The 11,666-nt window shown below is 36.2% G+C and overlaps 1 protein-coding gene and 1 long non-coding RNA gene across 3 annotated transcripts; both read right to left on the reverse strand.

Annotated features, from left to right (window-relative positions):
• Positions 1-6,004: 6,004 nt before the first annotated feature.
• On the reverse strand, positions 6,005-8,907 carry LOC149550843 (uncharacterized). The gene is made up of 3 exons (XR_016352616.1): positions 8,394-8,907; positions 8,084-8,210; positions 6,005-7,823 (listed from the first exon to the last, which is right to left on the reverse strand). It is a non-coding gene; the product is annotated as an uncharacterized LOC149550843 (long non-coding RNA).
• Positions 8,908-9,036: 129 nt separating this feature from the next.
• LOC149550844 (glycylpeptide N-tetradecanoyltransferase 1-like) lies at positions 9,037-11,366 on the reverse strand. Of its 2 annotated transcripts, none has more exons than XM_089786421.1 (2): positions 10,782-11,366; positions 9,037-10,563 (listed from the first exon to the last, which is right to left on the reverse strand). In XM_089786421.1, exon 2 carries the CDS (start codon positions 10,520-10,522, stop codon positions 9,227-9,229), a length of 1,296 nt encoding a protein of 431 aa, XP_089642547.1. In that variant the 5' UTR covers positions 10,523-10,563; positions 10,782-11,366; the 3' UTR covers positions 9,037-9,226. The 2 variants fall into 2 exon arrangements, with proteins under 2 accessions (XP_089642547.1, XP_089642548.1); XM_089786422.1 differs by having other exon boundaries at positions 10,787-11,309.
• Between the last annotated feature and the right edge of the window lie 300 nt (positions 11,367-11,666).

Raw genomic sequence — 11,666 nt, forward strand, 5'->3', positions numbered from 1 at the left:
GTGCAATACTCAATTCATTGCCTCTTAAATCCCATTATTAGTCCCTAGGTAGGGAATTAATGTTTTCACGTGCTCAATTCTAATTAATTCTTCTCATACCAAATATTATAGTTGTAAAGTTTGGGAACTCTAAATATATTCTAATTATTTTCCTTTTTTAATTAGCTAATCCCCATTTACTTGGGGGGGTAATTATTTTTCTCAATCAAAAAATACAAAGATTAAAATAATAAAACAAGAATGTTTTATCTGAGCTCTTCTAGAAGCTTCTTGGTTTGCATTCTCTCCAATTATTTGGAAGCTTCTTCCCTAAAAATGAAAGATACAGAACATACCCTAAGAATGAAAGATACACAACAACCCACATATGTCTCTAATGTATTCCTGGGACTATTGTTAGTTTCATGCACAGTTTGATTCCCTTTGTCCAATTTAGCTAAAGACTCTTGCAAGAGTTTTCATGTAGATTAAACTCAAGTCATCTTATGTCCATGTGGCCATTTGGTGTTCTCCCCAAAACCAAATAGATGCCACAGATTTCCAGTGCTTTCGCCTCTGAAATGGTGTTTCAGAACTCAATCTATTATTTACAAAAGATTTCCATCATTTGAGCTTCCCACACTTCACTACTTCCTACTCTGCCTTCGTAATCACCAATTGTAAACATGTTCTGTAGCCTCCAATCGTAGTCCTAGCAAAGTAGGAGATCTGATAGTGTTTCAGATGCCTCCTAAACTTCAACAAATAATCTGCTACACTATTCTTTATATTCAATTGGGAAAACTTTAGGACGACGCACTCCACTCATAAGAGGAGTCAATGTGGGTAGCATTTTGATAATGAAATGCTTAATAATTGTCCAATACTTCGACTTTGTGCCAAATCTGACCCATGAAATTTTAAAATAAGCACACTTGCTCATTACATGAGGCACCTTGAAACCCCTAATTGACCAAAAATAACAATTTTGCTTGTAACTGTAGATGGAAATTCAATATTTCACCTTCAACTCCAAATTGATTGGATCAAAGATATAAAACTTGGTTTCACGGTGAGGATAAATGATATTGAGCATATGTATAGACATAACAAGTCAAGGTTTCAAATAAGGATACAAGTTCTATAAAAATTGAACCAATTTTTATAACAAATTATTTGACAACTTCTCTACTTAAATGTAAGATTTCTCTACTTAATTATGCATGTAAAATCATATTTGGTTATTATATTTTTTAATTTTTTATAGGTAAACGGCCGAAACCTAGGTTATTTATTATTATTATTAAGATTTATTATTATTTGTCTTAATAGTGAGTAGATTTGAACCCAAGACCTCCCGATGAGAGGCTTGCAATTTACCGATGTGTTGTAGGCTCTTGCCTATATTTGGTTAATATTTACTAATGTAACATGTCATATCATTTTATTTTGAACATTTCATTGTACATATTTAAAACTAAATCAATCCTCTTGCTTGTCTAATGTTTTCATTACTTCATTTCTATTCATTTACATAGTAAAAATAGTAATTTAATATTTTTAAATCTAAGATTTATTTTTAAATTTTTCTCCATAATTTTATGTAGAATTAATTTTTAAGATATTTCCTATTTTTAAGGCAATCAACATTTACCACCATTATTTCATTAGCTTCAGAGTTTTAGCTTCATAGCTCTTAACCATCTATTCTACATATTTGACTTCGTAAATTCTTAGAGTTGTCTTACTTCCCTCCTACCTTTCTTATTTAGACAATATGTTTTGATCATACATAAATCTATCATCCACTCTTGACAAGTGGCAAGAACTAGCTCCATCTAAACTCTCATTATAATTGTGTTTCATATTTAACATTTATTGACCACTTATTTAACTTCATAAAATACCACAACAACCACCAATAAAATAAAATAAAATTTGTAATTGTCTTGACAGAAACTATGTGGAAAAACATAAATTTTAAAATTTTAAAATTTTAAAAAAACCTTGCAGCTTTTTTAAGCTAAAGGCATTTGAATAGTATACATATAAAGAACAAATAAAAATGAGTTTAGACTATTAATTGTAGAATATAGATTTTTGCAACCGTCAAAATTGTTGATTACACTACACAGCACAATCCATATTGTACGAGTGCATAGATAATAATGACATTAGTACTAAATGATAAAGCCTCGGTAAATACTTGAATATTACCAAATATTTAGTTTTCAAGTTCCATTTTACAAGTTACGAGTAACTAGTGGACAAGTAAAAAGTACAAAAATGCATTACAATTTGGTTATTTAATTTTCATTTTGTATAGGTTAGAGGACCGAGTAGTTGAGGACCCTAACTTCACGCATCTCAAAATTCTATGTGGAAATTTCAAATTACTCCTATTTTTTTATAGTAGTTTACTTGGCAAGTCCCCTACTTATAACTAAGGTTTCAGATCCACATCATCAAATATGATGCCACATAAACATGTTTACCAAGGTGTCCAAAACAACCCCAAAAAAAAGTGAGACCAATCATAGTGCATTAGAGACCCCTATACTTGTGCAGCTGATGTGGCATCACATTATTGGTTGTTTTTTGGGAAAAGGGACACCTTTCATTCAATTATGGGTAGTCATCATTAGCAAGAACAGTTTTAAAGTCAACTATTGGTACACTCTTGTCAAAAATGTTGGATATTAGATCAACAAGTGTGGGTGTTAACTACTCCTATCACAACCATTGGAACGTGCTCAAGTAGTGGATCCTCTCCCCTAAGTACTTATTCACGCTGTCATTACCATTATTAAAGCAATTGTTGAATGAGTTGGAACACAATCAAAACAAATAATCTACAACTCCCTCAACAAATCTCACCAATATGTGAATTTTGCTCACATTTGCTCCCTGCTCCCTGCCTAGTTCGTGGATGGCTGTTGGGGCCGCTTCTCTACGTGTCTTCGACGGTCGGTCATGGGATAGGGTTCCTACCTCGGCTACTGGCAATTGTGTTGCTTCCTTTGCAGATGTGACCGCTTTCGAAGCTGAGGTCCATGGTTTGGGGGTTTCGACTATGGATCGTCTGGTCTTCTCCTCGGTTGTGACTCCTATCACGGTATGCAATCCAATTCGATTGGAGTTGGAGGATGATGTTGCAAAAGAAATAGCTCAAAAGATCGAGGACTTATTTGAGAAGGCAGCTATTATCAAATTTTGAGGCTTTCGACCTTCCCTTCTGGCTCTTCATGCTTGGATCTCTAAGCTTTGGAACCCACTGATTTTTGAATTTGTCCAGATTTACCCTGTGGTTAGGGCTTTTTTCATAGTAAAATTTGACGTTGTTGAAGATGGGAGGGCTATTTTGTGTAGTTGCTTTCGCTGGGAGGATCGTTACCCTTTGTTGGCCAAACCCTGGCATAAGGGTTTCGACCCTTCTTCTAAATCTTTTTCTTATATGCCTCTTTGGGTCAGGCTGTTGAATCTTCCCCTTCACCTATGGCTAGATTCAGTTCTTGGAGTTGTGGGAGATTTCATTGGAGACTTCCAAATGGTGGATTCTAAATCTTTGGATATTCTTCATACTACTTGCACTAACATTCTCGTGGTGGTTGATATTTCAAAAGGCCTCCCTAAGAAGATCAAACTTGAGGTCCTTAATGGTTCCTGGATTCAAACTCTAGATTATGAAAGAATTCCTTTCCGCTATAGACTCTGTTCCAGAATTGGACATGCGGCTACACGATGCCCTAAGGTGCTGAGGAAATCAAAGAAAAATCCTTGTTGGTGGGTTGAGGCTTTGGTTCAGCATTACTCTGTCCTTAAAGACCCTGTTCCTTTAGTTTCCCCTACGTTTGCGGTTGCCTTTAGCTCTTCCCCGTCTAACCAAGCTTTTGGTTCATTGTTGGATAAGGATGTAGTGGTTTCCCCTCCCTCTGTGAGTCAGGATCCTGCAGGTAATCTTTCTAGTATGGTTTTACCTATTTCTCTAGTAGGGCCTGATCTTGATGCTTTGGTTTGGGAGAAGGAGGCTTCTTTGGTGGAGGAAGGTTGGACAAAGGGTAAAGAAAAAAAATACAAATGATCCCAACAGTCTTTTGATTGGCTTCTCAAATCTCACCCTTTTGGAACTAAAGGGCCCTAAATGGTTCTATTAAGTTGTAATTTAGTGGCAGAAGTGACTGTGTTATCTGTGAGGCCCCACTGGTCACATTATTTTGGTTGGTGACCTATTTCTCCTCTGGTCTGTTATATCTTTTGTATGGGCTCCATTGAAAATATTTTGATGTGAAAAGGGTTTTAGGCACCCTTCAAAACCTGTTTTACTTAACCAAAAACACACTCAAAACAAATGACAATAAATGCATGTAAACGCTAAAACCTATCCCAACAAACGAGAACCCCTGCTATAGTCAAAATCAGGCAAACATGGAAAGATCGGCATAACCAATGACCAAAACTACAAAAGAGAAAATTGGAAATGAGAATTTTGGTGCACAAAAGTTTTTTGCAAAATTTAAATGCTAATGATGGAAAATACATATGAAGCACAGTTATTGCACAAAGGATGTGGTATGGTCAATTTACAAAATGTAGACTAAAAAAACAAGATAAAGCGACACAAACCATCATTCTATTTTTTTATGAAATGACTTCTCATCCATACCATAATGAGAAAACAAGTTATGAAATATTATTTTAACTTACTATTCAAAACCAAAATGGTAGTTATCAGGATTAGCTGTATATTTTTTGAGTCAAACTCATTAACCCATGGTTCATGATTATGATTCACCAGAACCAACTCTCATGAGAAAGAATGGAACACTTGGCATTCACTGCCTCTAAGTGATGCTCACACACGTGGAGGGTGGAGAACTGAGACTTCCCAAGAGGTTACCCATATTGATACTCCTCTAGCTCAAACGTACTTAAGGTTTTACAAATGGGGTTGCATGAAAAGTGAGCTTAACCATGAAGGAAACTTCGTGAACTGGAGTAATATTCGGATGGGTGACATCCTGCGAAATCCCCGGTACTTTTCCTCTATGAGCATCAACTAGATGCAATGAGTGCTATCGTAATTTTCTAGATTTTTAAATTATCAATTAAGCTGGAGTTCTTCTTAGGTAGAAATATGTTTCTGATATCAAAAGGGCTCAATGGGCCCATAGCCTATTGATTTAAATTGAAATTGAAATAAACTATGCAATATAAGAAAAATATAGACAGAACAAAAAATAAACTAAATTAACTAAAAAAATTGAGTGAAAATACTTCCAGCTTAGTGTACACTTCATGGGATATTCTGAAAAATCAAATCAAAAGAGGAAATAGGGGTACGAAATAAAGGTAGATGGATATACGAAACAGGGAAAACTTCTGATAAATGGTCATTTCTAATATATGGTCACAACGCAAAGATTATAATACCAGTTGCTAAACTATGTTAAACTTTGTACTGGTTAAATTTTGCACTGTCTTAGACTAAGCCTGAACGGTTTAAGGTTCAAACATAAATCAACATTAAACCATGATACAGTGGAAATATATATATCACAATACAAAGACACCCACACAAGTAAATAGCACCAGATATATGAAATGCAAGCTTTCTTACATTTTTTGCATGGGACAGTGTTCTCTGTTTTGTCAACAGAGGCAAAGAACTTGTAACAGATTGTGCTAGGTGGCTATTCGCCACTGGTACCAGATAATAGAGTTCATCTGATGAAGAGATATAAATTTTCTCTAAAACTCATGCATCTAAATCATTTCATTATAAAAAACTGATTGTACTAATCTGAAAGTTTATTATATAGAAAGTACTTTGCATAAAAAATGCAAATTGAAATAAGCTATTTGGATATTCAACATTCTAATTCCCTGATCTATAAACTATGGGGCATCGAATGCCCAAATATTTCCAATATAAATGACATTGTAAAATCAACCAATAGAATGACACATGCATTTTACTCCCTATATTCCAGCAATGATAAAAAATTGCAATTACATTAGCAAACAATTAAAATAAGTTGGGACCAAAAAATGTACAGAACATTCAAACAGTTCTTACATTATTGCAGTCAACGAGACCACATTTCTGAATCATTTTATCAAACAATTCACATTCTTTCTCTATGATTCTGCACTTCACCTGCATGTCTACCAGGGCACAGTTACAATTGTAACATCTTACACAATTCCTATAATCCCCCAGATTTACAGTCCAATGTATGGTTGGTACAGAAAAATGAGGGTTTGAAAGCAGTGAGGTTGCTTGAATGACAGAGCCAGGCCTTACAGTGAGCCCTAGACCAGAGAAATCAAGAACCAAAGAATGGAAACCAAAAAAAATTTGACACAATGGAAGATTATTTTTGCTTAATGAACACTAATCTACAAAATTTCTCTATCATTAATGCTTTGATGGATATCCATACACTATAATCCCCCAGATTTCAGTCAAATGTATGGTTGGTACAGGAAAATGAGGGTTTGAAAACAGTGAGGTTTCTTGAGTGACACGGCCAGGTCTTACGGTGAACCCTCGACCAGAGAAATCAAAAACAGAAGAATGTAAACCAAAAAAATTGTGACAGGATAGAAGTTTTTTTTGTTTAATCAACACTAATCTAACAAACTTCCCAAAAATTTGCCATGTACAACAAGAAATATATCAGAAATTCCTCCTGTGGCATTGCAAACTGCGTGTTGGTCAAGGATAGCCGTTACTTACATGAATCAACAATAAACTTTTTATTGAGAAACATGGAGACGGTTCTAGAAGATATCTTAAAAAGAAGGCAGCTTCATAGTGGCCTCCTTAGGCCGTGCAAGGGTACTCTTTTCCACAACAGGAATATGAATGGTGAGCCCAAGTTCCCCCTCATGGTCCACGGCTCAGTCCCTCTCAGCATCTCTCACAGTACTAAACATGAAATTGAAGGCACTTTTGTTGGAACATTGAAACATGTCTCCTCCTTCGCCATTTTCAACTCAGTATCCAAATTCGTTCCAAAAGCAATTCTACTCACAAGTTAGAACCAACACTTACTGTTTAACCCAAGGAAACCATACCAGAAAGAAATGATCATACAGAGCTAAAAGGGAAAGGGACTGGTAACGACCCACCTGTGAGTGCTTCGTAGCATGTAAGAAATTTCACTTTGTTTTACAGGTTTCGGGTTTTCCTAATCAACTAGGGTTTGAAACCCTACGAATGCACAATGGCAGCCAGGGGAAGAGTGAAAAATGGGGATCAGCTGCTTCCCTAAAACGTTAAAACAAAGTGCAAACAACACATCAGAGCATTTCCTCCAACAACAGAGGAGGCCAAACCAGCAGAGGTGTCTCCACCAGTTGAGGTAAACCCTAATGTGGCAACTCAGCCAGCTGTAGACATGGTAAATTGAAAAAAAACTGTTGGACAAACTGGGTGAAAAAAAGAAATGAACAAAATATATTTACAAAACTGTAAATTGAGAAAATAAATCTGTAGGACAAACCGGGCAAGGAAGAGAGTGGTGATGTTTAATCCAAAAGTCTGCTTCCCTCCATTGGTTGCAATTGCCTGTACATTCTTAGAACAGTGATTTTCTGGCATGGGTGAATCCAGATGAATCCTTACAAAAGAATATCATCATATTACATCAACAGAAGTTTCAGATCTCATTGACTTGTTATGGACGCTGATGTACAGAAGAGTACTAGTATTTTGAATATTTGTGAAGAAAGTGTGATCTTGAACGAATCTTCCTTCATCTGTATTTTTATGTTGACATTAATTCAGTACTTTTCATTCTGGCAGAGGCTTTGATTTTACTTTTCCAATCCCCATTACTCTGCAAAATTCTTCTTACAAATTCAATAATCACAACATGCAACTTCAAACAAATAAATTTGAAACAATGGCTTGCCTGTGCTCTGTGCAGGATGCAACATAACATGAATTGTGAGGAAAGAAGACAGACAAAAGCAGTAGAGAGGCATTATGACAGGAAATTTCTTGGTGTGATGATGATATTTAAAGAAGGAAACAAATTTTTAAGGCTAAAAACTGCAATATAGACATTACAATAGGAATTGGTGTTTTGCTCATTACCGAGAAGAAAAAACCTCAATACAGAAATCACACTGGCACAACTGAGTGCTCCTGTTGTAAATGCTTTGTGCAGAAGGAGAATAAGAAGATGCTGCCACCCACTGTATGCTATAATTCTGCCATGTTGCTGATCTCCCAACATTCACATATCTACCACAGGGTTAGTTGTACGTAGAAATGAAGAAACCCAAGAAACCAATGGAACAAGATATTTTATGCCACTAAATTCATGTACTGCTCAACAATACCGAATGGAAAACAAATTAAGAAAAACTGGGCTAAAACTATAACACAAAAGAAAGCTTCTTACCAGATACGACAGTCATATCTCTCGCTTACCCTTAAGTGAAATAATAATATGTGAAAAAACAAAACAAAACAAAACGAGAGACAAAGTACTGGTCATGATAAAACTTTCTGATCGGTTTTTTGTGACGACCTAAATCCTTTTCAGCATCCAATATCACAATTCCAGTGGGTCTTCCACCTATAATAGCCTACCGGCTAAAAATTCCCTGTTTTCAATATACAGGAAACATCAAATTGTACTTTCAATATGAAACATACACACTTTACACCACAACATTCTATCCATAAGTTCAACAATTGCAATACAAATCTTAAAAAATCACTTGTGAGGACTTCCAAGATTACTAAAACTCTGTCTGCACTGGAGACTAATCTCATCTGCTGTAAAATCAGGAAGAAATTATTTGTGGGGATATTCTGAATCTCTTTCAAAGAAAACGATTACCAAATCTCTGGCTAACGTCATATTTTTTAATATCAAGACATGCCATTTTTTCCTGAAATTAATAACATGATACATGAAGAAGACAGAAAGCCAAAAGATAGGAGCACAGCTAATAACATATGAATTCTGCATTATCCATATCCAAGAAATTCGCATGTATAAGAATGCAAGCTATTTGCATATCCCAAAAGAGCCAAAATAAATAAGAAAATATTTCTTATATGTTAAAGTTATGATGTTTGGCAAAATAACAGAGGAAAAGTGCATCAGACATGCATATTACCATGAATTCCACAAACCAAATAGACGTACAAGTACACAAAATAAGAAGTCTCCTTGACCTGACATTGTTTGCATCTGAAATTAAACAGGTTTCACCTCGTCCAAATCTATAGAAGCACCAATCCTAACTCAGATGGTTTCAGGGCATCTCTGATGCGATAATTATAGAGGTAATAATGAAGCTGTCCGTCACCTGGCCCAAACTTTAACTCTTTCAAAAAAGACTCATTCTGCATGATGTCCAGAGCATTGAATACATCATAATCTTTCTGCTTTGCCACAATAAGAGCATCATTCATTAATTGAAGCAGAGGTGTCTGGGTTGATACATTATAATATGAATAAGCAGCCTTCAGCATAGAATAGTTAGGATTGCCCAAGATTGAGGACGGAAGAGTGTAGAAGCTGCAGAAGTCCGTAATCTCATGAGTATCTGGATTTTCTACCAAAAAACTGTCAACCACATTTTCAGTAGGATGTAGCCAGTGCTCAACATCATCTTCGCTAAAATCTGGGGCAACAACAAATTTGGACAAGTAATTCCGCAAAAGCCTAGTGACAGCGGGAACATCACGCCTTTCCATTGCCCTGAAACCGGGAGTAATGGTATTCTCTGGCAACCGGTACAACTTGATGGTCCTGCTCATTGTCATCCGAGCTCCAAGCCTTGAGAATCCGACATCTATGAGCTTCTTAGGATTCAAAGATCTGTGCCAGTACTGGCAAGTGGCAATTGGAGTAGGCAAAACAACCCCTGCCGTATATGCCGCTTGCCAGATGTCCTCTAGATGCACTCTCCTTGTAACTTCCTTAATCAGAACCGGTGCAAGCCTCTTGGATCGGAGCTTCTTATGAACACAAAGAAAATTGATCTCTGCCATAAGGATAGATCGATCTCGGGCTCTGATCTTGGCAGGTACACCTGTAATGAAAGCTACCAGTTTCTTGGTATTTTTAACCCTCACACCAATATGCCAGCTCTTGAAATAGCCGGGGGGTCTGAGAGCCCATTTGAGAAAATCCCTAGAGTAATCAAATCTAAACATGTTCTCATCATCCTCCACATAGTTATTGGTCAAAAGATTGTAAATCTCGGTGAGAGTGTTGTCACTATTAATATCACAAGTACACCACTCGTACTGATTGGGCAAATTGTATGGCTCCTTCCTAACCTCAGACAACGGGGTGGGATCCTCTATTGGACCTTCGGGCATGTTACGATCATCCACATCCTTGAATTGCCCAACCGGTTGGGTTTCCCAAAATTTGTGTTTTTTGGCCAGCGCGAGGGCATTTTGTGCCTTCCTGCTTAAACTCTCAATAGACCCCTCAATCTCAGAAGGTACATCATTGTCATCTTGATTCTGATCCTGGCCCCCAGGTGAAGAATTACTCCCTACCATATTGATTTCTGATCCAATCGAACAACTGCTCAAGTGGGAGTCTAAAAAAAACCTCATCCAATCAGATGAATAATGAAATGGGTGCCTAAGAAACTTAGAAAGCTCGATAAAAATCTTTTTCATTCGTTCATTAAGTGCAGAAATCAGAGAACCCATCAGAGAAATGCATAAAACTTAGGTACCCTAAAGATAAAAGCACATAAAATAAATTTAAAAACCAAGATACTTGAATCCAATAGAATGTTAACGAAAGCTTCACCTTACATTTCTTTCCGCGATTTGTCTCAGCAGTTCTTTCTTTCACAAGACCTTATTCCAAACTTGGATTATTTGGGCATCTGAGAAACGTGGGATCAAAACAAGAACAGATAAACTTTGTTCTATGCGAAGCTATCTTTCTTTTATTCTTTATCGCATAAACTAAGGGAGATCCATCCAATGACCAGAGACCTTATTCCAAACTTGGATTATTTGGGCATCTGAGAAACGTGGGATCAAAACAAGAACAGATAAACTTTGTTCTATGCGAAGCTATCTTTCTTTTATTCTTTATCGCATAAACTAAGGGATCATTCACTGAAGGACCGTAATTCCTACGCTGTTGGCATGGAGAGTTAAAAATCACCTCAATTGACACCCCAAGGTTACAGCCTGGGGACCATGGGATCCGTGCTCAACCATGCTCGCAAGTTCCCAGCTTTCTTTTTTATTATTATTTTCTCCGAAGAGGAATAAGAGGAACCCTAATGATTCTCAGTCCGTTTCGTATTCCACAGTACTAAACTTCTTACACATCCCTTTACAAAAACACATTTTTAAATTTGTAACATTGAAATTTTAACAAAGTGCATGTAAATATTGTATTAAATATGTTTAAAAATATGTACTAGCTTTTATATACACACAGGCACTTGTACCACAAGGAGGTGCAAGGGATAGGTTGATAGGTTTTGTTAAAAAATAAAAATTGAAGAGATTTAAAATTAAAAGAAAGATTTCAAATTGATAGTATAGAATTATTATTTTTTATAGAATTAAGGCATATACATACGAATAACTTCTTTGGAGGTTCAAAAATTGTACATAACTTTAATAATTTATTTAGTATCTGACATCCCAATTCAAGAGTTAGTTTGAACTATAC

Source organism: Cupressus sempervirens, chromosome 6, assembly GCF_028749045.1.
Source record: "Cupressus sempervirens isolate cs-2001-9-10 chromosome 6, ASM2874904v1, whole genome shotgun sequence".
Taxonomy (NCBI): Eukaryota; Viridiplantae; Streptophyta; class Pinopsida; order Cupressales; family Cupressaceae; genus Cupressus; species Cupressus sempervirens.

What these genes read in the sequence shown, in the direction of transcription:
- LOC149550844 (XM_089786421.1), bottom strand. Translation starts at nt 10,522, where the DNA reads ATGGTAGGGAGTAATTCTTCACCTGGGGGCCAGGATCAGAATCAAGAT.